Source organism: Pristiophorus japonicus, chromosome 15, assembly GCF_044704955.1.
Source record: "Pristiophorus japonicus isolate sPriJap1 chromosome 15, sPriJap1.hap1, whole genome shotgun sequence".
Classification (NCBI taxonomy): domain Eukaryota; kingdom Metazoa; phylum Chordata; class Chondrichthyes; family Pristiophoridae; genus Pristiophorus; species Pristiophorus japonicus.
This window is the reverse complement of record NC_091991.1, coordinates 11194127-11219515: the sequence shown is the minus strand read 5'-3', so window position 1 is coordinate 11219515 and position 25389 is coordinate 11194127. Positions and strand designations below refer to the sequence as shown.

Sequence of the window (25389 nt, the reverse complement as noted above, 5' to 3'; positions counted from 1 at the left end):
TTAGCCCCTCCGTGGGGGGGGCGGGTAGGGGGGGCACTGATGGGAAGCAATGAAGTTATCGCCTGGGGGATAGCGCCTCTGGGGAAATTGCCCCCGAGGTTTGTACGGGGGGGGGAGGGGTGTGGTGGCGGTGTGTCTTTAGCACCGCGCTCCGCGATTTGCGCCCAGGGCTGGCTACGCGCACGCGATGACATCATCACCGTGCACGCCGGCCCTCACCGTCCCGCGCCGACCCCTTTGCGCCCCACGGGGAGGATTTGCCCCGCGGGCAGCGAGGGTGGCAGACATCCGCCTTCAGGGCGCCCCTTAAAGGGGAAGGCCGTTGGCGCCGTGGGCCGCCATATCTTTCCGTCGGCCGACATTTCCACCTCGAGCGGGCCGCCATCCTGCGGCCCGGCGCTGCGTTACGGGTGGCAGGCTGTTGGCCCAGTCGGGCTGGCACAGAGGCACTGCACGGTGCGTAGCAGCCCTCCCCTTTAATTGAGCTCCGGGAGCACCCACTGCCTCCGCTGGGGGGCGGCGAAATATACGGGCCGGGCGATAAAAGTTCCAGCCCGGAAGGTTACCGCCTCCAAACGGGGCGCGGGGCAATTTTGCCCCCAAGAACTCTGGCTCTGAATACTGGGTTGACCTCCATTGGGAATTGTTGTGTCCGATGGGTGTGAGTGACCCCATCGTAATGGGTGGGTGGGACTACTTAGTCTTGCGTGCAGCCCACCCAGAAGACGGTCCTCCAAAGATTGAACACCACGAAGGAGGCAATGAGAAACCTCCTCAGCTACTCTTCCCCAGTGAGTGGCACCAGGACCCCTTGTGCCCTGGGGCAGACCACAGTGGACGGACACATGGAACTATTGCCTTTTCTGCCAAAATGAGCCGGCAGTTATCAATCAGAGGAGGAAGTTATGATGAACCTTTAGAAAAGTTCGGCCTCAACCGGAGTATAGTGTCCAATTTTGGGCACTGCACTTTAGAGAGGACGTGAAGGCCTTCGAGAGGGTGCAGAAAAGATTGACCAGAATGGCTCCAGGGATGAGGGACTGCAGTTACGTGGATAGACTGGAGAAGCTGGGGTTGTTCTCCTTGGAGCAGAGAGGATTGAGAGGAGATTTGATCGAGGTGTTCAAAATCATGAGGGGTCTGGACAGAGTAGAGAGAGAGAAACTGTTCCCATTGGCGGAAGGGTCGAGAACCAGAGGACACAGATTTAAGGTGATTGGCAAAAGAACCAAAGGCGACTTGCAGAAAAACCTTTTTACGCAGCCAGTGGTTAGCATCTGGAATGCACGGCCTGAAAGGGTGCTGGAGGCAGATTCAATCGTGGCTTTCAAAAGGGAATTGGATAAGTACCTGAAGGAAAATATTGCAAGGCTACGGGGAAAGGGTGGGGCAGTGGGACTAGCTGAGGTGCACTTGCAGAGAGCTGGCAAGGACTCGATGTGCCAAAGGCCCCCTCTGTGCTGTAACCATTCTATGATGATTGAAGAAGAACATTAGACTGGGAGTCACAAGGAGCAGAACACAACTCAGGCTTGACGGGCCAAATGTCCTGCTCCAGTGTCGGAATGTTCTATGATTTTACCCGCGATCTACCATGCAAGTAAAAAAAAAATGATTAATATTTTTCAGCCTAAGTAATGAGGAAACGTTTCTGCTGCTGACTGTGATTGTGAGGAATTAATGTTTGTTGTGGATGATTAATCGACTGACGGAGTCACACATCTCTTTCTATAGATTGCAAAGCCTTGGCCTCACCCCACTTTCCCCGACAGGTTGCACAAGCCGCTATCACACTGTAAATCTAGCACAAGGACATTGGTACAAATCCCAAGGCCACTTTGCTCACCACAGCAACTCAGAGATACGACAGCAGGATATTTGCTTTTGTACGCTGTTAAACAGAATTAAATCTACAGCCCCCGCGTATGGGAGTAGACATTCCTCCTCAGCTTCTCAGCGCATCGAAGATGTTGGCGGGGCGGAGAACGTGACTGGAAACGCAGTGGCAGCTTCTGCCCAACTTGGTGCAAGTTTGGAACTCCCTTCCGCAAAAGGCAATCGATGCTGGGTCAATTGTTAATTTGAAATTGGACCTTGATAGGCTTTAGTTAACCAAAGGTATTAAGGGACATAGGGCAAAGGCAGGTATATGGAGTGAGGTCGCAGATCAGTCTTGATCTCATTACATAAGAACATAAGAAATAGGAGCAGGAGTAAGCCACCTGACCCCTCGAGCCTGCTCCGCCATTTAATAAGATAATGAACTCAGCTCCACTTCCCCGCCCGCTTCCCATAACCCTTGACTCCCTTATCGCTCAAAAATCTCTCTTTCTCCGTCTTAAATATATTCAATGACCCAGCCTCCACACCTCTCTGAGGCAGAGAATTCCACAGATTTACAACGCTCTGAGAGAAGAAATTTCTCCTCATTTCAGTTGAGTGCAGCGAAGGTTCACCAGACTGATTCCTGGGATGGCAGAACTGACATATGAGGAGAGACTGGGTCGACTGGGCCTGTATTCACTGGAGTTTAGAAGAATGAGAGGGGATCTCATAGAAACATATAAAATTCTGACGGAACTGGACAGATTAGATGCTGGAAGAATGTTCCCTATGTTGGGGAACTCCACAACCAGGGGACACAATCTAAGGATAAAGGGTAAGCCATTTAGGACTGAGATGAGGAGAAACTTCTTCACTCAGAGAGTTGTTAACCTGTGGAATTCCCTACTGCAGAGAGCTGTTGATGCCAGTTCATTGGATATATTCAAGACGGAGTTAGATATGGTCCTTACGGCTAAAGGGATCAAGGGGTATGGAGAGAAAGCAGGAAAGGGGTACTGAGGGAATGATCAGCCATGATCTCATTGAATGGTGGTGCAGGCTCGAAGGGCCGAATGGCCTGCTCCTGCACCTATTTTCTGTGTTTCTATGTTTCTATGTTTCAGTTTTAAATGGGCGACCCTTTATTCTAAAACTATGTCCCCTAGTTCTAGATTCTCCGATGAGTGAAAATATCCTCTTCATCCACCTTGTCGAGCCCGCTCATTATCTTATATGTCTCAATAATATTACCTCTCATTCTTCTGAACTCCAATGTGTATAGGCTCAACCTGCTCAACCTTTCTTCATAAGTCAACCCCCTCATCTCAGAAATCAACCTTGTGAACCTTCTCTGTACAGCCTCCAAGACAAGTTTATCCTCCTTAAATACAGAGACAAAAACTGCACGCAGTACTCCAGGTGTGGTCTCACCAATACCCTGTACAGTTGTAGCAGGACTTCTCTGCTTTTATACTCTATCCCTCTTGCACTAAAGGCCAACATTCCATTTGCCTTCCTGATTACTTGCTGTACCTGCATACTCACTTTGTGTTTCATGCACAAGGACCCCCAGGTCCCTCTGTACTGCAGCAATTTGTAATTTTTCTCCATTTAAATTATAATTTGCTTTTTTACTTTTTCTGCTAAAGTGGATAACCTCACAATTTCTCACATTATACTCCAGCTGCCAAATTTTTGCCCACTCACCTAGCCTGTCTATATCCCTTTGCATATTTTTTGTGTCTTCCTCACAACTTGCTTTCCCACCCATCTTTGTATCATCAACAAACTTGGTTACATGACACTCGGTCCCTTCATCTAAATTATTAATATAGATTGTAAATAGTTGAGGCTCTAGCACAGATCCCTGCGGCACCCCACTAGTTACTGTTTGCCAACCAAAAAATTACCCATTTATCCCGACTCTCTGTTTTCTGTTAGTTAGCCAATCCTCTATCCATGCTAATATATTACCCCCAACCGCGTGAACTTTCATCTTGTGCAGTAACCTTTTATGTGGCACCTGATCGAATGCCTTCTGGAAATCCAAATACATCACATCCACTGGTTCCCCCTTATCCACCCTGCCCATTACATCCTCAAAGAACTCCAGCAAATTTGTCAAACATGATTTCCCTTTCTTAAAACCATGCTGGCTCTGCTTGATTGAATTATGCTTTTCCAAATGTTCTGCTACTGCTTCCTTAATAATGGACTCCAGCATTTTCCCAACGTCAGATGTTAGGCTAACTTGTCTATAATTTCCTGCTTTCTGTCTGCCTCCTTTTTTAAATAGGCGTGTTACAGTTGTGGTTTTCCAATCCGCTTGGACCTCCCCAGAATCCAGGGAATTTTGGTAGATTACAACCAATGCATCCACTATCTCTGCAGCCACTTCTTTTAAGACCCTAGGATGGAGGCCATTAGGTCCAGGAGACTTGTCTACCTTTAGTCCCATTATTTTACTGAGTACTACTTCATTAGTGACAGTGATTGTTTTAAGTTCCTCCCTCCTTATAGCCTCTTGATTATCTATTATTCGGATGTTTTTAACATGAAGACTGACACAAAATATTTGTTCAAAGTCTCTGCCATTTCCCTGTTCCCTATTATTAATTCCCCAGTCTCATCCTCTAAGGGACCAACATTTACTTTAGCCACTCACTTCCTCCTTATATACCTGAGGAAACTCTTACTATCTGTTTTTATATTTCTTGCTAGTATACTTTCATAATCTACTTTCCCTCTCTTTATTTTTTTTTTGTCATTCTTTGTTGGTTTTTAAAAGTTTCCCAATCCTCTGGCCTCTCACTATTCTTGGCCACTTTGTATGCCCGTGTTTTCAATTTGATACCATCCTTTATTTCCTTAGTTAGCCACGGATGGTTATCCTTTCACTTAAAGTCTTTCCTTCTCATTGGAATATATGAGTGTTATGAAATATCTCCTTAATTGTCCACCACTGCTCATTAACCAACTTACACTTTAATCTATTTTCCCAGTCCACTTTAGCCAACTCTGCCTTCATACCTTTGTAGTCTCCTTTAATTAAGCTTAGGACTCTGGTTTGAGATCCAACTCTCTCACCCTGCAACTGAATTTAAAATTCAACCATGCTATGATCACTCATTCCTAGAGGATCCTTTACTAGGAGATCATTTATTAATCCTGTCTCATTACACACTACTAGATCTAAGATAGCCTGCACCCATTGTTGGTTCCGCAACGTACTGTTCAAAGAAACTATCCCGGATACACTCTATGAACTCTTCCTCAAGGCTACCTTGGTCAATTTGATTTGTCCAATCAATATGAAGATTAAAATCGCCCATGATTATTGCCGTTCCTTTTTTACAAGCCTCCATTATTTCTTGATTTATATCCGTCCAACAGAGTTGTTACTGTTAGGGGGCCTATAGACTATGCCCACCAGTGACTTTTTCCCCTTATTATTCCTTATCTCCACCCAAACTGATTCAACATCTTGATCTTCTGAGCCAATATCGTTTCTCACTAAAGCACTAATCTTATCCTTTATTAACAGAGCTACCCCACCTCATTTTCCTTTCTGTCTGTCCTTCCGAATTGTCAAATACCCCTGAATACTTAGTTCCCAGTCCAGGTCACCTTACAACCACGTCTCTGTAATGCCTATCAGATCATACCCATTTGTATCTATTTGTGCCGTCAACTCATCTATTTTGTTACGAATGTTGCGTGCATTCAGATAAAGAGCTTTTAAATTTGTTTTTTTACCATTTTTCCCTGCTTTGACCCCACTTTCTGATTCACCGTTATGTTTATACATTCTGTCCCTTCCTGGCACCCTCTGGTTTTCATTTCCCCCAGTGCTACCCTGCTCTATTGCCTTCTCCTTGCTCATTGACATTTTAAATTTCTGCTCACATGAATCCTCCCCCCACTAATTAGTTTAAAGCCCTCTCTACAGCCCTAGTTATTTGATTTGCCAGAACACTAGTCCCAACATGGTTCAAGTGCAGCCCGTTCCATCGGAACAGCTCCCTCTTACCCCAGTACAGTGCCCCAAGACCCAAAACCCATTTCTCTCTACCAGTCTTTGAGCCACATGTTTAATTCTCTGATCTCATTGAATGGTGGAACAGGTTCGAGAGGCTGAATGGCCTCCTCCTATTCCTATGTACTCAAGTTCCTACTTTTGCGATATGCATTTTACACCCCCTCTCCAAACTCTTAACCCTTGTGGCATGAAGTGAAAAATCTGCCTCAATACCTGCCGATGGACTGAATGGCCTCCTTCGGTGCCAGAAATTTTGATGATTCTACCTTCCTGTGGGACACCCATCTATAACAAATTCTCAACTTTAAACCAGGTAGACTAATTCGGCTACACGGCATCAATGAATGAACCACATCGTCTTACTGCCACAAACTAGTGGAAGAAGAGGTGCTTGGATTGCACAGCAGCTTCGGATTTTGCTATGGTCGATGGAATAACCATCTTCTCATTGATGGTTGCAACAATTCTAGGGATTCTTGCTATTGAGGGAGCGCAGCGAAGGTTCACCAGACTGATTCCCGGGATGGCGGGACTGACATATCAAGAAAGACTGGATCAACTGGGCTTGTATTCACTGGAGTTCAGAAGAATGAGAGGGGATCTCATAGGAACATTTAAAATTCTGACAGGATTGGACAGGTTAGATGCAAGAAGAATGTTCCTAATGTTGGGGAAGTCCAGAACCAGGGGTCACAGTCTAAGGATAAGGGGTAAGCCATTTAGGACCGAGATGAGGAGAAACTTCTTCACCCAGAGAGTGGTGAACCTGTGGAATTCTCTACCACAGAAAGTTGTTGAGGCCAATTCACTAAATATATTCAAAAAGGAGTTAAATATAGTCCTTACTACTAGGGGGATCAAGGGGTATGGCGAGAAAGCAGGAATGGGGTACTGAGGTTGCATGTTCAGCCATGAACTCATTGAATGGCGGTGCAGGCTCGAAGGGCCGAATGTCCTACTCCTGCACCTATTTTCTATGTTTCTATGGATCAACTTGGCTCCATTTCAGACAGTCTCCGAACACTGGTTTGATGTCCAGCGGGGGTACTGGTCCCCGATGGGTGATGGTGGTACCTCCCCCATTGCAAAGGGTGGGCGGGGGTCTTTAGCCTTGATTGTGAAGATCAGGAACTGTGAGGAAGGCAAAGGAAAGCCAGTTCAACTCCTCTTCCCCAGTAAGTGGCTCAGGGAGCTCGCGCAAGTCTTGAGTTAGGATCTGTCCTTGGGCAGAAGACAATGAGAGGATGGACAGGGCAGAATGGAAGAGTTTGCCATGTGGAGCAGCTGAAGCTGGGACCATTTCATTGTTAAGGGAAGAATAAATAAGCATTGAAGAGAGAGAGAGCATGGCATTGATATTAGTTTTGGATTGCTCTACCAGAGGCAGCACAGACATGATGGGCCAAATCGCCTCCTCCGTGGTTCTATGGAATTTGGCTTGTGGTTTGGACCAGTTATGATTGTGTTTGAGAATTGATAACAGCCGTTACACTTTCAATGAATCAGCGTGCCTGTCGCAATTTTGGGTTAGTGCCTCCATTATAGCACAGGAAGAAGTTTGCTACATCAACATGCATTTATATAGCACCTTTAACATAGTAAAACATAAGAACATAAGAACATAACAAATAGGAACAGGAGTAGTCCATACGGCCCCTCGAGCCTGCTCCTCCATTCAATAAGATCATGGCTGATCTGATCATGGACTCAGCTGCACTTCCCCGCCCGCTCCCCATAACCCCTTATCCCCTTACCATTTAAGAAACTGTCTATTTAGGTCTTAAATTTATTCAATGTTCTAGTTTCCACAGCTCTCTGGGGCAGCGAATTCCAGAGATTTACAACCCTCTGAGAGAAGAAATTTCTCCTCATCTCTGTTTTAAATGGGCGGCTCCTTATTCTAAGATCATGCCCTCTAGTTCTAGTCTCCCCCATCAGTGGAAACATCCTCTCTGCATCCACCTTGTCAAGCCCCCTCATAATCTTATACATTTCAATAAGATCACCTCTCATTCTTCTGAACTCCAATGAGTAGAGGCCCAACCCATTCAACCTTTCCTCATAAGTCAACCCCCTCATCCGCGGAAGCAACCTTGTGAACCTTCTCTGAACTGCCTCCAAAGCAAGTATATCCTTTCGTAAATATGGAAACCAAAACTACACGCAGTATTCCAGGTGTGGCCTCACCAATACCCTGTATAGCTGTAGCAAGACTTCCCTGCTTTTTATACTCCATCCCCTTTGCAATAAAGACCAAGATATCATTGGCCTTCCTGATAACTTGCTGAACCTGCATACTATCCTTTTGTGTTTAATGCACAAGTACCCCCAGGTCCCGCTGTACTGCAGCACTTTGCAATCTTTCTCCATTTAAATAATAACTTGCTCTTTGATTTTTTCCTGCCGAAGTGCATGACCTCACACTTTCCAACATTATACTCCATCTGCCAAATTTTTGCCCACTCACTTAGTCTGTCTATGTCCTTTTGCAGATTTTTTGTGTCCTCCTCACATATTGCTTTTCCTCCCATATTTGTATCGTCAGCAAACTTGGCTACGTTACGTTCAGTCCCTTCTTCCAAGTCGTTAATATAGATTGTAAATAGTTGGGGTCCCAGCACTGATCCCTGCGGCACCCCACTAGTTACTGGTTGCCAACCAGAGAATGAACCATTTATCCCGACTCTCTGTTCTATGTTAGTTAGCCAATCCTCTATCCATGCTAATATATTACCCCCACCCCCGTGAACTTTTATCTTGTGCAGTAACCTTTTATGTGGCACCCTATCAAATGCCTTCTGGAAGTCCAAATACACCACATCCACTGGTTCCCCTTTATCCACCCTGTTCGTTACATCCTCAAAGAACTCCAGTAAATTTGCCAAACATGACTTCCCCTTCATAAATCCATGCTGACTCTGCCTGACCGAATTTTGCTTTTCCAAATGTTCTTCTACTGCTTATTTAATAATGGACTCCAACATTTTCCCAACCACAGATGTTAGACTAACTGGTCTATAGTTTCCTGCTTTTAGTCTGCCTCCTTTTTTAAATAGGGGGCAGACAAAAGACAGAGAGGTTTAGGGAGGGAATTCCAGAGCTTCGGGTCCAGGCAGCTGAAGGCACGGCCGCCAATGAGAAGGCAAAGGAAGTGGGTGATGCATAAGAGGCCAGTAAGTAATCAGGAAGGAAAAATGGAATGTTGGCCTTTATTGCAAGGGAGTGGAGTGTTAAAGCAGAGAAGTCCTGCTACAACTGTACAGGGTATTGGTGAGGCCACACCTGGAGTACTGTGTACAGTTTTGGTCTCCGTATTTAAGGAAGGATATACTTGTATTGGAGGCTGTTCAGAGAAGGTTCACTAGGTTGATTCTGGAGATGAGTCTGGCCTACATGTGACTCCAGACCCACAGCAATGTGATTGACTCTTCACTGCCCTCTGAAATGGCCCAGCGAGACACTCAGTTATCACCACATGGACTGCAGCATTGAAGAAAACGGCTCGCCACCACCTTCTCACGGGCAACTGGGGAGGGGCAATAAATGCTGGCCTTGCCAGCGACGCCCACATCCCGTGAATGAATTTTTTTGAAACAGTTCTAAACCTGGCAAGGACATTATGTTTGATGAGAGGGGTCATTAGCGTCACCTAGGTACTTACAGCCAGGGCAGCTCGTAACCATAGTTCCTGAACAGAATTGTGCCATGTGTGATCTGTGTCAAATGTTAATGCTTGCTTAGCACTTACTCTGAGCTAAAGAACTGTTTGTCTCTCTCCCCCCCACCCCACCCTCTGCCAGTTGGAAGTAATGCTTTGAATGTGCCCAATTGAGCAATGCCAGGTAAGAGATTTAAGGTTTGTCACTGTGTCGACCTAAGGGTCCTTGATGACCTAGTCAGTGCCATACGGATATATTTGTCTTTACTACTAACCTTTGATGGAACTGGAGAGATGTCGACTGTGACGCCAACAGTTTTGGCAACAGACTGTTTAGAGGAGCCGATCCCAAAAACTGCCCTAAAGTTAATACAGCCCCTTTGATCTGCTGGAATATTTTCCCATTATTTGTTCTCATATTGATTAGCAAAGCAATTGGTGACATAGCCTGACAGGTCTTTGAACGGTGGGGGTGGGGGGAACAATTTTATCCTGAGCCGCCCTACCCCGCGGGGAACTGCCGGGATGGATGGATGGGGGGCCAGCGCTGACTTTACAGCCCGGAGTCAGTATCGGGAGTGGGGTAATACTGGCGTCCCATCCCATCCCGTGGTGATTCCTGCCCGGCGAGTTTGGTAAAAAGTGATGCCCCCCACCCCCGGGTCTCTGTGTGGCAGCCTCTTCAGGGGTTTTAATTTCTCCAGCCTCCCTGCGCACGGTTTCAGCGAGTCCCCCAAGTCAGGGGGTCCCCCGTTACTGGCTGATGCTTGGCAGTGCTTACGGTCTTGTATATATTGTCGCCATCGGGTTAATCAAGATCTGGTCAGTTACAAGCGATCTGTAAAGATGCAATGGGTTTTCCTGAATTTGTTAAGGCCCCTAGTTAATACGCAGCGAGGGTGTTACCATTCATCTGGACTTGGTTGGCTGTGAGGACAAGTGTACCCACTGTAGCCGAACTCCCTCCTCCTGCTCCAGGCCAAGCAATGGAAGATACGTTCAGGAAAAGGGCACTGAGGGAATGATCAGCCATGAACTCATTGAATGGTGGTGCAAGCTCGAAGGGCCGAATGGCCTACTCCTGCACCTATTTTCTATGTTTCTATGAGGGGTTGACTTATGAGGATAGGTTGAGTAGGTTGGGCCTATACACACTGGAGTTCAGAAGAATGAGAGGTGATCTTACCAAAACATATAAGATAATGAGGGGTCTCGACAAGGTGGATGCAGAGAGGATATTTCCACTCATAGGGGAAACTAAAACTAGGGAACAGTCTTAGAATAAGGGGCCGCCATTTAAAATTGAGATGAGGAGAAATTCTCTGGGAGGGTTGTAAATCTATGGAATTCTCTGCCCCAGAGAGCTGTGGAGACTGGGTCATTGAATATATTTAAGGCGGAGATAAGACAGATTTTTGAGCGGTAAGTGAGTAAAGGGATATTGGCTGCCGGCAGGGAAGTGGAGCTGAGTCCATGATCAGATCAGCCATGATCTTACTGAATGGCGGAGCAGGCTCGAGGGGCCATATGGCCGACTCCTGCTAAAAATCTTATGTTCTTATGTAGAGTTGGTGCAGAGCAGAGATCTTGGGAGGTTGCGGGGCTGGAGGAGGTTACAGAGATCGGGAGGGGCGAGGCCATTGAGGGATTTAAGCACAGGTGTATTGAGCATTTGTTTTAAAACATCTCCCATTATGTGACATATATCTCACTTTATCACTGCAGGATTCAGCTCCTTATCTATTCTGGGACTACATGCCTTCCACTGATATTTAATATTAAACATGATTAATGATGCCATTGATTAAAAATAAATTACTTTTCCTTACGTAATACATTATCACACTCAAATTTTTGTCCTAATGTGAAAATAATTACTGTACATTTCATTGACAAGAAAAGTGAGTTGTTTTCCTTCGATTTACATCCACATTCTGCACAGAAAATATGAATCCCAAATTAACTTTCACTGATCTTTATTTTTATTTCGAGTCTACAGCACAGAAACAGGCCATTCGGCCCATCGGGTCCGTGCCGGTGTTTATGCTCCACACCAGCCTCCTCCCACCCCTCTTCATCTCACCCCATCACCATCTCCTTCTATTCCTTTCTCCCTCATGTGTTTATCCAGCTTCCCCCTTAAATGCATCGATACTATTCGCCTCAACCACTCCCTGTGGCAGCGAGTTCCACATTCTCACCGCTCTCTGGGTAAAGAAGTTTCTCCTGAATTCCTCATTGGATTTATTAGTGACCATCTTATAATTATGGCTCCCTAGTTTTGGACTCGCCCACAAGATGTTTTAAATCAGATTATCTGGCCATCATCACGTTGCTGTTTGTGGGAGCTTGCTGTGCGCAAGTTGTCTTCCTACATTACAACAGTGACTACACTTCAAAAAGTACTTCCTTGGCTGTAAACGCTTTGGAATATCCCAAGGTCATGAAAGGCACTATAGAAATGCAAGGAAAGGGGGAATACTGACCATTGAGTATCAAAGATTGAGGGGTGATCTATTTGAGGTGTTTAATATGATTAAAGAATTTGATGAGGTAGGTAGAGAGAAACTATTTCCTCAGGTGGGGGGAGTCCAAGAACAAGGGGCAGAACCTTAAAATTAGAGCCAGGCCGTTCAGGGGTGATGTCAGGAAGCACTTCTTCACACACAGGGGCAGTGGGAATCTGCAACTCTCTCCCCCAAAAAGCTGTTGAGGCCGGGGGTCAGTTGGAGCTTTCAAAACTGAGACAGATAGATTTTTGTTAGGCAAGGATATTATGGGATATGGAAACAAGGTGGGTAAATGGAGTTATGATACAGATCAGCATGATTTCATTGAATGGCGGAACAGGCTTGAGGGGTTGAATGGCCTACTCCTGTTCCTATGTTGCTAGAACAGTGTGGGAAGAGGGATTAGGACATTGCTATGGACTATGGACTGCTTGGGCCAAGTGGCCTGTTTCCATCTTGTAATGTCTATGAGTTCCAATGTAAGAGTCACCCATGTTCTGCTACTTTCCCAGAAGAGGAACTAGTTCTCTCTATCTACCCTATCAACTCCTTTAACCATCTTCAACACCTCAATTAGATCACCCGTTGATCTTCTAAATTCAATGGAATGCAGACACATTTCCCATTATCCCCCTTTCCTTGCATTTACATTTCATGACCTTAGAACATGACATAAGAAATAGGCCATTTGGCCCCTCGAGCCTGCTCCATCATTCAATAAGATCATGGCCGATCTGATCATGGCCTCAACTCCACTTTCCTGCCTGTACCCCATAATCCTTGACTCCCTTATCATTCAAAAATCTGTCTATCTCCAACTTAAATATATTCAATGACCCAGCCTCCACAGCTCTCTGGGGTGGAGAAATTCCAAAGCACTTTACAGCCAAGGAAATATGTTTTGACGTGTAGTCACTAGAGAAATCCTTGGTGCCATTCTAGTAAAAACCTTCTGCACCCTCTCTATAAGGCAGTGATTTCCTTCCCAACGTGTGCTGTGCCCATTAGGAGGCCATTCGGCCCATCGTGCCTCTTCGAAAGAGCTATCCAATTAGTCTCCCTCCCCTTCTCTTTCCCTGTAGCCCTGCCAAATTTTTCCCCTTCAGATATTTATCCAATTCTCTTTTGAAAGTTACCATTGAATCCGCTCCTCTGTTCTTTCTGGTTTCCCGCCGACAACCCGGCGCCATCCGATAATGCGGCTGAGAAGGTGCAGGGGGTGTAGCTGTCCTTACCTTTACAGCCCTCGCAGGTGAGGGCATTGTAGTGATATCCCGAGGCCTTGTCTCCACACACAACGCACAGCTCATCGCCTTTCATCTTCCCGGCAATGGCGCCCAGCCTGGACTTCTTGACCACCGGAACGCCGCACTCTTCCATGTCCTTGTGAAAGATCCTGTCGCAGGGCAGCTTTTTGACATCGTACATGGCCGGTGAGTACCAATCATCGGTGTACTGGGTGTAGTAGCTGCCGTTAGGGTAATACGGAGACACCGTGCCGCACAGCTGCATCGGCGTGTTGGGGTACTGAGCGTAAGCAGAAACATCTGGGTCTTGCAGGGATAGGCTGGGCTGGTCTGCCAAGACATCTTAGTTCAAAAAGATAAAGAGATAATCAGTCACTTAGAATCAGAGAAACTTACAGAAGGAGGCCATTCGGCCCATCGTGCCTGTGCCGGCTCTTAGAAAGAGCGATCCAATTAGTCCCACTCCCCCCTGCTCTTCCCCCATGCCCCTGCAAAATGTTCCCCTTCAAGTATTAATCCAATTCCTTTTTGAAAGTTACTCTTGAATCTGCTCCCATCACCCTTTCAGGCACGTATTCCAGATCACAACAACTCGTTGCGTAAAAAGAATTCTCCTCCATTTTCCCCTGGGATGTTTTGCCACTTATTTTAAATCTGTGTCCCCTGGTTACCAACCTTCCAGCCAGTGGACACAGTTTCTCATTATTTACTCTATTAAAACCCCCTCATGATTTTGAACACCTCTATTAAATCTCCCCTTACCCTTTTCTGCTCTGAGGAGAACAACCCCAGCTTCTCCAGTCTCTCCACATAATTGAAGTCCCTCATCCCTGGAACCGTTCTTGTAACTCTCCTCCACACCATCTCCAAGTCTTGACATCCTTCCGAAAATGCGGTGCCCAGAATTGGACACAATACTCCAGCGGAGGTCTAACCAGTCATTGGCCTAACTTAAACGTGATATTAAATCGGAATAATGAACAGGAATGCTTGCATCCGTCTAGTACACGGACACACACACCTCTCTTGGCATGCCCCATATTTTTTTTCCAGATCACATGGCTCCGGTTGGGGTGGAGTGTTGAATGTTTCAGTATAAGTGATGTCGCTGGACAGTTAAGGGGAATTTTCCAATTGTCCTCCTTGGGCAAAAATTGACTTGAGCGAACCACCTGGTCAGGTGACGGTGGATCATCTGCTCAAATCCGGGCAGAGGCTCAATTTTGAGCCTCCCAGGTGGGGCATGCCACTGGTTATTGACCCAAAACGGACCAGAATCAATTTCCACCCCTTAATTCTGACGAAAGGGTCATCGACCCAAAACGTTAACTCTGTTTCTCTCTCCACGGACGCTGCCTGACCTGCTGAGTATTTGCAGCATTCTCTGTTTCTAGTCCATCCCTTTAGTGTTTGGTACAAAGGTCGCATTCACGTTCCACCGCAGACCTGCCGTCAGAACCGTGCTAGCGACCATCGGGCACAGAAAGAGTTAACGAATCTCACTAACACTGGTGCGCTGCCCCTTCTCAGAACTTTCCCAAAATGACATTTATATCATTTTGTTAAAGCTTCTCAAAATATTGAAAAAGCATTCGAAAAAGAATTTGCTTGAAGAACGACCTTTTACTTGAAACCTTAACTTCTAAAGAAAATGCCACAATTTCTCCAAGATTTAGAAAAGGTTCCTGCATCGACTCATTTCCTTTTTACCACATTACACGGCTGTGAATCTCAGCAATACAGCACAGCCATCATTTCTAAGTCTAATGGCATATCTCCCTCTTTTCTGTAATGAATAAAGCTTTACCATGATGGGGTTGACTCTCGTTAAAGAACGTACTAAAACAGAATTGTTTTAAAACCAGTGTTGCCTTTCAATCAGACCCAAGTTGAAGCCTGTCCGAAAGCTGAGAATACAGTCTAACACTGTTGTGAAGGGTTAACCATCACTGCCTCAGGCTGAGCTCGCGCTACTCTGTACCTAGTACGTGCTGGTAGTATAATCACATCCTACCTTTCACAGTCTTCATTTTAAACAGCTCCGTGGCAGGTGCGGGTGTAAAGCCTCCTTCTGTAACCACAACTTTTAACAAAGCTTTGGTGGTGTGAGAGATTTCTCCCTGTCTCCCCCCCCCCCCCACCCCCACCCCCCACAACAGCAGGAAATAAATTCTTCGGAGGCTAAAAAGAGAGACAGTTCCTACATATGGGGAGCAGTGAGGGAGAGAAATCTTCCTCCGCTAAAGTGCATTAAATGACTTCCTCGGGTTAATTGTTTGGTTGGGTCAGAGACCAAAGGTTACCGAAGCTTACTCATTAACTCCCCGTACAGAAGTGCTGATATCAGACAGCTCAAAGCACCTGATTGCAGGAGTGCCTCACACACGTCCGAGTGTTCAGACTGTGCCTTGAATGGTAATAACTCAACATGGCATTTAGGGGTGTGGGAATTGCCATTGGAATCCATTGGGAGCATTCTGGTGTCAAGGAGATAGAGTAAAGGCAACATTCATACCCCACCACCACAGATCATAGGATCATAGACATTTACGGCATGGAAGGAGGTCATTCGGCCCATCGTGTCCGTGCCGGCCGAGAAGGAGCTATCCAGCCTAATCCCACTTTCCAGCTCTGGGTCCGTAGCTCTGTAGGTTACGGCACTTCAAGTGCACATCCAAGTACCTTTTTAAATGAGGTGAGGGTTTCTGCCTCTACCACCCTTTCAGGCAGTGAGTTCCAGACCCCCGCCGCCCTCTGGGTGAAGAAATTTCCCCTCTAAACCTCAATTACTTTAAATCTATGCCCCCTGGTTGCTGACCCCTCTGCTAAGGGAAATAGATCCTTCCTATCCACTCTATCTAGGCCCCTCATAATTTTACACACCTCAATTAGGTCTCCCGTCAGCCTCCTCTGTTCCAAATAAAACACCCCAGCCTATCCAATCTTCTCTCATCGCTAAAATTCTCCCGATCAGCGAATGAAAATCACATAACATGGGGAAATGCACATTTTCACAACCCTATATGTGGATACCAAATTATATTGTTTCTGAAGGTATAACGTGGGATAACGTGAATGCCACGTTTCCGACATTACAACAGTGACTACACTTCATGAGCTGTAAAGCGTTTTGGGACACCCTGAGGCTGTGAAATGCGCTGTATAAATGCAGGGGCGAGAGATTGTAGAGCGACGTAGGGCCCAGGAGAGGTGAGAGTTCGGGGTCCAGAAGAGGCGAGGGCCCAGGGGGCAGCACGGGCCCAGCCCACACTGCGATATGTGCGCGCACTAGGTCCGTGCAGCAGAGCTGGTCTCCAGTCGTCTTGGTTAATCCTTGCCACTGGACCAAGACCTAGCCTCTGTCAAGCCCATTAAAAAAATCCACGCACAGGCATCTTCCACCTTCCAAGATGTATTTCGGGACCTGGAATGTTAGATCCTTCATTGAAACACCTGTGAACTCAACCCTTTTTGGCATGGAAGCAAGTCATCCTCGCTACGAGGTACTGATTATGATGATGATGATAAATGCAGATCTTTCTTTGATTCCATCCCAAAGGTTAAAAAGGCATGAGCTTCTCCCTCCCACTGCCTGTCCTCCAACATCTGGCAGATATGAAGCCAAGGACAACAACTGGACTAATGATCCAGAGACATGAGTTCAAATCCCACCACAGCAGCTTTGGAATTTAAATTCAGTTAATTAAATAAAACTGGAATTTTTTTTAAAGCAAGTATCAGTAATGGTGACCATCTGGTTCAACTATTGTCCTTTGGGGAAGGAAATCTGCCGCCCTTACCCGGCCTGGCCTATGTGTGACTCCAGCCCTGTGTTTGGCCCACAACTGCCCTCTGAAATGGTGGCTCACCACCACCTTCTCAAGGGCAACTAGGGACGGGCAATAAATGCCGGCCTTGCCAGCGACAGCCACATCCCAGGAACAAATTTTTAAAATGATGTAGGACATGCAGTTTGATTGATTCCAGAGTAGTTGACATCTCAAGCTATATCCCCATAGCCATCAATCCTTTCCTCAAGTGGATATACCTTTTTGTTGAAGGCTTTAATTAACACAATGTCAACAAGAAGCCAGAGTCAAGTACGAGACTGACAGACTCAATCTCCAGTTAGCTCCTTCGCATGCATGTCCATTATGGCTCAATTCATGCAAGCCAGTGTATAGCAATATAAAGTCAAAAAGAGATGGATAGAATTCATAACCAGTTTAAGAGTCTCCACACTCTCTCCAATCAAATTAAAAGGCATCACGTGAAACATAAGTGCCAAACTCTATCTGAGGCGCTGCTCTCAAAGTGTTATTAATGACAATATCTGTCACGAGAGGCAGCCTGAGCATTCTGTGTAGAATACTGAACCTTTCTCGATGATGAATGAGCTGTAATTTGGTTCAAAGCATCGCCGGTCTTCAGACACGATAATTAGTGAATCTGTTGGAGTTAGACGAGACCCTGAGTCTGATTCATCCAGTGTGCTCTCGCTATAACAAGCCTACAATGTTCCTGTACACTTTGGCCAGCCTGTGAACGATCTGTGGGAAAGTGTGAAACATGTACAGACACAGTGGGGAGCATGTTGACATTGTGTGATGAAATAAAAGGGGTGATAGTGAGTCGGCAGCCTGCTTTACACCGCTCCCGATATTATTCCCGTTGAAGCCAATCAGGAAAGATGTAAATCGGGCTGATGACTCACTGTCGCCCGTATTACACTATCGTACAAAGTCAAAATTACACCTAGTGGTGTTGATTGAGAGATAATAGCTAAAATTCTCCAAATAAGTGAATGGAAACGACATAACACCGAAAATTGCACATTGCTCAGAACCCAATTTGTGGATATTAAATTATATTGTTTCTTAAGGTAAAACTTGGGATAATCTGAGTGCCATGTTTTCTACTTTACAACAGTGACTACACTTCAAAAAGTGCTTCATTGGCTGTAAAGTGTTTTGGGACGTCCTGAGGTTGTGAAAGGGGCTATATAAATGCAAGTTCTTTCTTTCATTCCACCCCAAAGGTTAAAAAAAAAGGACTCGAGCACCTCTCTTCCACTGCATGCCCACCATCATAGAATAAAGCTTTAAATATATGGACGCGTTTATTTGTACTAATAAAATAGCCACCATGTCTCTGATAGCTCTCCATTATCACATGACCTATTGCTGATTGGTCCCCTTGGAGGATAAGCCACACCCTGAAGTTTTTCTGGAATGTTTAACTGGAACCCCCAGCCCAAGTTCTGACTGACTTTGCAAATTGTAATTCGATCCATTCTGATTTCAGAAGCCATAGCTGATAGATCTCAAACAATCCAGTAAAAGCCTCCAAGTTCCAGTCAAAGTCCCTTAGCCTAGCGCAAGTGCTGTCACCTCCAGCCTAACCCCTCCCCCCACCATAGATGGGTCTTTGTGTGTGGGTTACACGTTTATTGGGTATGAAGTGAATAGTGACAGTGTCATGACTTCTGGATTTCATCCATTCCAATGCTGTCCTTGATGCACCGAGCTTTCCGAGAAATGTGATCCGTCATCCCCGAGTTCCCTATCTCCTCTCTCTCTCCTCCCCTGTATGTCTCTCTCCCAGCCCCTCTCTCTTTCCCCACCGTTTCTCTTCTCTCCCAGCTCCTCTCTCTCCCCCGCCCCTCTCTCTCTCCCCCCGCCGCCCCTCTCTCCCCTGTGTGTCTCTCTCTCCCCCGCCCCTCTCTCCCCGCCCCTCTCTCTCTCTCCCCCGCCCCTCTCTCTCCCCACCCCTCTCTCTCTCTTCCACCGCCCCTCTCTCCCCCGCCACCCCTCTCTCCCCCATGTGTCTCTCTCTCTCTCCTCCGCCCCTCTCTCTCCCCGCCCCTCTCTCTCTCCCCCGCCCCTCTCTCTCTCTCCCCCGCCCCTCTCTCTCCCCACCCCTCTCTCTCTCTTCCACCGCCCCTCTCTCCCCCGCCACCCCTCTCTCCCCCATGTGTCTCTCTCTCTCTCCTCCGCCCCTCTCTCTCCCCGCCCCTCTCTCTCTCCCCCACCCCTCTCTCTCTCCCCGCCCCTCTCTCTCTCCCCCGTGTGTCTCTCTCCCCTGTGTGTCTCTCTCTCCTCCACCCCTCTCTCTCTCCTCCACCCCTCTCTCTCTCCCCCGCCCCTCTCTCTCTCCCCCCGCCCCCCCCGCCGCCTCTCTCTCTCTCCCCCGTGTGTCTCTCTCTCTCCTCCACCCCTCTCTCTCTCCCCCGCCGCCTCTCTCTCTCTCTCCCCCGTGTGTCTCTCTCTCTCCTCCACCCCTCTCTCTCTCCCCCGCCCCCTCTCTCTCCCCCGCCCCCTCTCTCTCTCTCTCGCCGCCACCTCTCTCGCCCACCATCTCACTCTCCCCACCACCTCTCTCCCCGGCACCTCTCTCTCTCCCCAGCTCAGTCGGAGATTCAGCGGCTGGCTTAGACAACGTGATCAATTGCAGGACCTCACATCCAGTTCTGGTTTCGGGCGGGAGGCGTCGGGGGCGGGGTCTGGAGGATGCAGGCACAGAAGGAGGACAAAAGTGTTAGTACAAATAGTCACTCTGTAAATATATATATGAAATTGATAAATCTGTGAGAGGGCTTTAGTAATGACCGTCAGTGCTGAGTGCTTTACTGATTGGTACAACTGGAGCTCACTCATGCTCGTGGTCAAACTTACACTCGGCAGTACGTTTTGGCAAATCGACGCTTTCCATTCTTTAAGTTCAATCCGTGGAAACTTGGGAGTCGGTTGCCCGAGGTCTGTCCATACGTGTTCCCAGCGAGGGCTCAACTCCAGCTGATCGCACCAACGATCCTAGAATCGTAGGAGGAGGTCATTCGGCCCATCGAGTCTGTGCCGGCTCTTTCGAAGAGCGATCCAATTAGTCCCACTCACCCGCCCTGTCCCCATATCCCTGCAATTGTTTTTCTCCTTCAAGTATTTATCCAATTCCCGTTAGAAGGCTACTTTTGAATTGGCGCCCACCCCCTCTCAGGCAGTGCATTCCAGTTCCTAACCCCTCGCTGTGTAAAATAGTTTTTCCTCATGTCGCCATTGATTCTTCCCAAAGCAAGTGCTCTACTCGGAACTCCTTCACGGCAAACGAGCCCAAAGGTGGGCAGGGAAAATATTACAAGGACACCCTCAAAGCCTCCCTGATAAAGTGCAACATCCCCACCGACACCTGGGGGTCACTGGCCAAAGACTGCCCTAAGTGGAGGAAGTGCATCCGGGAGGGCGCTGAGCACCTCGAGTCTCATCGCCGAGAGTATGAAGAAATCAAATGCAGGCAGCGGAAGGAGCGTGCGGCAAACCAGTCCCATCCACCCCTTCCCTCAACGACTATCTGTCCCACCTGTGACAGGGACTGTGGTTCTCGTATTGAACTGTTCAGCCACCTAAGGACTCATTTTTAGAGTGGAAGCAAGTCTTCCTCGATTCCGAGGGACTGCCTATGATGATGAGGAGGATTTTAAGCACAATGGGCTGAATTGGACCACGAATTGACTACTTTGAAAAGTAAAAGAAGTGAATTTACTCTCACTCTGAATTTGCTTCACTCACCCGTGACAGTAAAGAGAAGACAATTACTGGATGCTCTTCCAGCCTGGAAACTGGCTCTCACCATGCCCATTCTCTGGGCATAAAAGGATGCAATGAGGGACAATTCTGGAGACCAAAGACAAATGAAACACGTCCAACCCAATGCTGGCATAGACCAGTTTTCAGGCGTCTGGGGCAGCTGCCTAAAATAGGCCTCAGGCCCCTTGCATATGCTAATGAGGGGCCTGACACCTCTTTTAGGGACCCCTCTGGGAAACTGGGCTGCCCTGAGAGAAGCCGTCGCAGGGCTTTGTTCAATAGAGGTACAGTCGCTTAGTGGTTATGTTACTGGACCAGTAATCCAGGGGCCTAAGCTAATGAGACGTGATCTCAAATCCCACCACGGAAGCTGGGGAATTTAAATTCAGTTAATTAAATAAATCTAGTGTCAGTGATGGTGGACATGAAATATTGGATCGCCGTAAAAACCCATCTGGTTCACTGATGTTCTTTAGGGAAGGAAATTTGCCATCCTTACCCGGTCTGGCCGATATGTGACTCCAGACCCACAGCAATGTGGTTGACTCTTAACTGCCCTCTGAATGGCCCAGCGAGACACTCAGTTGTACCAAACCGCTACAAGAAACTATAATAAGACCATCGCCACACTGTAAGAATTCGGCGAAAACAGACTTTTGGACATTGCTAGGACACATTTTCTGTTACGGCAGAGAAGCAGACAGCACTGACATGGGACAGGTCCAAACATGCCCCACAGGTGGGCAAGGAATCAAAGGCACGAATGGTTGATGGACATGCCCTTTGCCTTGCCCATCAGTGAGACATTAAGCAAAGTGGCTGGTGTTCAGGCCATCGAAAGACAAAGGAGACAATGTGGCCACCCAGACTTTTCAGAGCCACACATCAAGGTGCAGCCCAGTTGACCAAAGGAACAGGCCAAAGGCTTGATTTTGCTTTTCCGTTGCACAGCCTCAGGGGAAGAACCGTTGAACTTTTGGGCGAGAAGAAGCTTTTTGCAGGTATAAGAGACGGCAACGGCAGCCATCTCTCTCGCTCTCTCTCTCTCTCTCTCTCTCCCCTCTTCTATGCCGGCTTGCTTCGTTCAACACACAAGGATTGAGCACTCCGTCTGGGACAGAGAGAAGAAACACCGTCTGCGAGCAAAGAGAACCTCGCTATTTCGACTGGGAAGCTGACCTGGAGACTGGACTTGAACACCACAGATTGGTACAGAACCAGAAGATACGCCTCATCGAGAGAAGCAGCGAGTAAGCCAGAGGGGTAATTGATGAGCATTTATCCCAGCCCACACATCATTAAGACCACTGCATAGTGTGAAAGGGTGTCGTGTGTCCCAACCAAGCCTTAGTAGGGAGGTTTTTGCAAGAATCGTAAGCATATGCACAATTCTGTTGGACAGATTCGGTGGTGCAATCCGAGCAGGGGTATTTTAGACGTGGGTACTCCGCGTTAGGGGCCTGTTCAGACGGGCCAGAGTTGTGTGTTGTACTGAGTTTGTTTGTTTTACACCACCAGGGTGTATTTTACTGGTGCAGGTGTGTGCTTTAACTTGAATAAAAGCATTGTGACGGTTGAGACCAGAAGATCTGGCTATAACTGTGTATTGCGGTGTCTAGAACTGTTGTAATTCGGTAATTAGGGTGATTCGAAACCACCAAGGGCAAAACCACTTACAACACGGACTGCAGCAGTTCAAGAAGGCGGCTCACCACCACCTTCGCAAGGGCAATTAGGGATGGGCAATAAATGCCGGCCTTGCCAGCGACGCCCACATCCCGTGAACGAATAATAAAAAATATCTGGAAAAGAACATGGAACATGAAAGCATGGAATGAGAAAATACTATTCAGCCCACTGATCCCGGACAGAGAGTTTAAGAAATAAAAAAAGAAATTGCATTTATATTGCATCTTTCACATCCGCGGGACATCCGAAGGCAATTCACAGCCAATAAAGTACTTCGAAAGTGTAGTCGCTGTTTTCATGCAGGAAATGCGGCAGCCAATGTGCACACAGCAAGCTCCCACACACACACAGCAATGAAATTTATAGTGGCATTGACTGAGGAATAATAGAACACCAGGATATAACCAACATCACCATATCAGATTATCTGGTCGTCATCTTACATAGAAACATAGAAAATAGGAGCAGTAGTAGACCATTCGGCCCTTCGAGTCTGCACCGCCATTCAATATGATCATGGCTGATCCTCTATCTCAACACCATATTCCCGCTTTTTCCCCATACCCCTTGATTCTTTTTGTTTCCAGAAATCTAGCTCCCTCTTAAATATATTCAGTGACTTGGCCTCCACAGCCTTCTGTGGTAGAGAATTACACAGGTTCACCACCCTCTGAGTGAAGAAATTTCTCCTCATCTCAGTCCTAAATTTCCTATCCCGTATCCTGAGACTGTGATCCCTTGTTCTAGACCTCCCATCCAGGGGAAACATCCTCCCTGCATCTAGTCTGTCCAACCCAGTCAGAATGTTATACGTTTCAATGAGATCCCCTCTCATTCTTCTAAACTCTAGTGAATACAGGCCCAGTCTGTATCGTCCTTTGTGGGATCTTGCTGTGTGTAGATGTACTGCCGCTTTCCACGACATTACACCAGTGACTGCAGGTCAATCATGCTCCAGTGGCGGCGCTCTGGGCATGCTGACGGTGTGCCAGGCACTGGAGGAACGCCAGCGTTTTGCTCTTTCTTTCTCCCGTCGATGTGAGCTTACCGAACAGGGAGGAGTCGGTGAGGCAGAATCCTTCTGATGGTGAAAACTGACTGTGTCCCAACATATTCGCCTCCGACTTCAGCCACTGCTTCATCCAGGCACTGCAAGCGATCGATTCTACAAGACAGAAATTGCGAAACGCGTTACTTCGGTGATTTGTGACGTCAATTTTATTTTTAATTTGTCCCGAGGAAACCTGAAAGGTTAATCCCTGCAGGTGGACAAGGTGCCCAATTAGCAAGAGCAGTGGTATTAATGCAGTAATGTTACACAACTTAGTTTAGTAGCATACAGCACATGCGGGACATGAGTCAGCTGTGGCTCAGTGGGCAGCGCTCTCGTCTCTCAGTCAGAAGGTCGTGGGCTCCAATCCCATTCCAGAGACTTCAGCACATAAATCCAGGCTGACATTCCCAGTGCAGTGCTGAGGGAGCGCCGCACTGTCGGAGGGGCAGTACTGAGGGAGCGCCGCACTGTCGGAGGGGCAGTACTGAGGGAGTGCCGCACTGTCGGAGAGGCAGTACTGAGGGAATGTAGCACTGTCGGAGGGGCAGTACTGAGGGAGTGCCGCACTGTCGGAGGGGCAGTACTGAGGGAGCGCCGCACTGTCGGAGGGGCAGTACTGAGGGATGCTGCACTCTCAGAGGGGCAGTACTGAGGGAGCGCCGCATTGTCGGAGGGACAGTACTGAGGGAGTGCTGCACTGTCACAGGGGCAGTACTGAGGGAACACCGCACTGTCGGAGGGGCAGTACTGAGGGAGCGCCGCATTGTCAGAGGGGCAGTACTGAGGGAGTGCTGCACTGTCGGAGGGGCAGAACTGAGGGAGCGCCGCACTGTCGAAGGTGCCGTCTTTCAGATGAGACGTTAAACCGAGGCCCCATCTCTCAGGTAAACGTAAAAGATCCCATGGCAGTATTTTGAAGAAGAGCGGGAGGGTTATCCCCGGTGTCCTGGCCAATATTCATCCCTCAATCAACATCACTATAAACAGATTATCTGGTCGTGATCACTTTGCTGTGTGTGGGAGCTTGCTGTGCGCAAATTGGCTGCCGCATTTCCTACGTTACAACAGTGACTACACGCCAAAAGTATTTCATTGGCTGTAAAGTGTTTTGAGAAATAATTTACAATCTGAGATCAATAGATTTTTGCTGGCTAAGGGTATAAAAGAATCTGGAGCCAAGGGTGTGTGGAGTTAGGTCACAGATCAGCCGTGATTTCATTGAATGGCGGAACAGGCTGGAGCGGCTGAATGGCCTCCTCCTGTTCCTATGTTCCTATTAGGGTAGGTTCCCCACCTTGGGCTCCCTCGGAGCAGACCCTCGCGGGGCTGCGCGCATGCACTGTGAGCTCGGGTCAATGGCCACTGTCATCTGCTGCCCGTCAAAATGAATGAACGGTAAATGATGGAAGGGCACGCAAGTCTAAACTCTCGATCACGCTCTCTTGCCCTACGAGACTCATCACCAGGCCCGCTGAAGATCGAGATTTGTCCCTCTTAGTTTTCCTCCTTCAACATTATTCATTAATTTAACTCGGCGGGGTTACAAGGGCGAGGTCGAAGGTTATGTGGTGGGGCGGGGGGAGGGGGGAGGTGGAGGGAGGTTGCATGCAAAGCAGATAGAGAGCACCTCTCCAGAGCAAAGTCCACTTTGCCCTCGGTCGCTGGCTCAATCCACAACACACAGCTGTGAACGAGCAAGGTCAGCAAAGCCTGAGAATTTGCAGGTTAATTCCGCTTGACTCAGTGCTAGCTCTTAAATCGGGAAACATTATCGCCTCAAGTGCTGGC

At 47.6% G+C, this 25389-nt stretch overlaps 1 protein-coding gene across 1 annotated transcript in view; it reads right to left on the bottom strand.

The window, feature by feature from the left end:
* nr1h4 (nuclear receptor subfamily 1, group H, member 4) overlaps positions 1-23689 on the bottom strand; it is a 75974-nt gene extending 52285 nt beyond the window's left edge. Inside the window, exons 1-2 of the mRNA XM_070901555.1 lie at positions 23596-23689; positions 13267-13620 (exon numbers count right to left, since the gene is read on the bottom strand). Of these exons, the coding sequence (XP_070757656.1) occupies positions 13267-13620; positions 23596-23689 (448 nt within the window). The remainder of the gene's footprint in view (positions 1-13266; positions 13621-23595) is intronic.
* Between the last annotated feature and the right edge of the window lie 1700 nt (positions 23690-25389).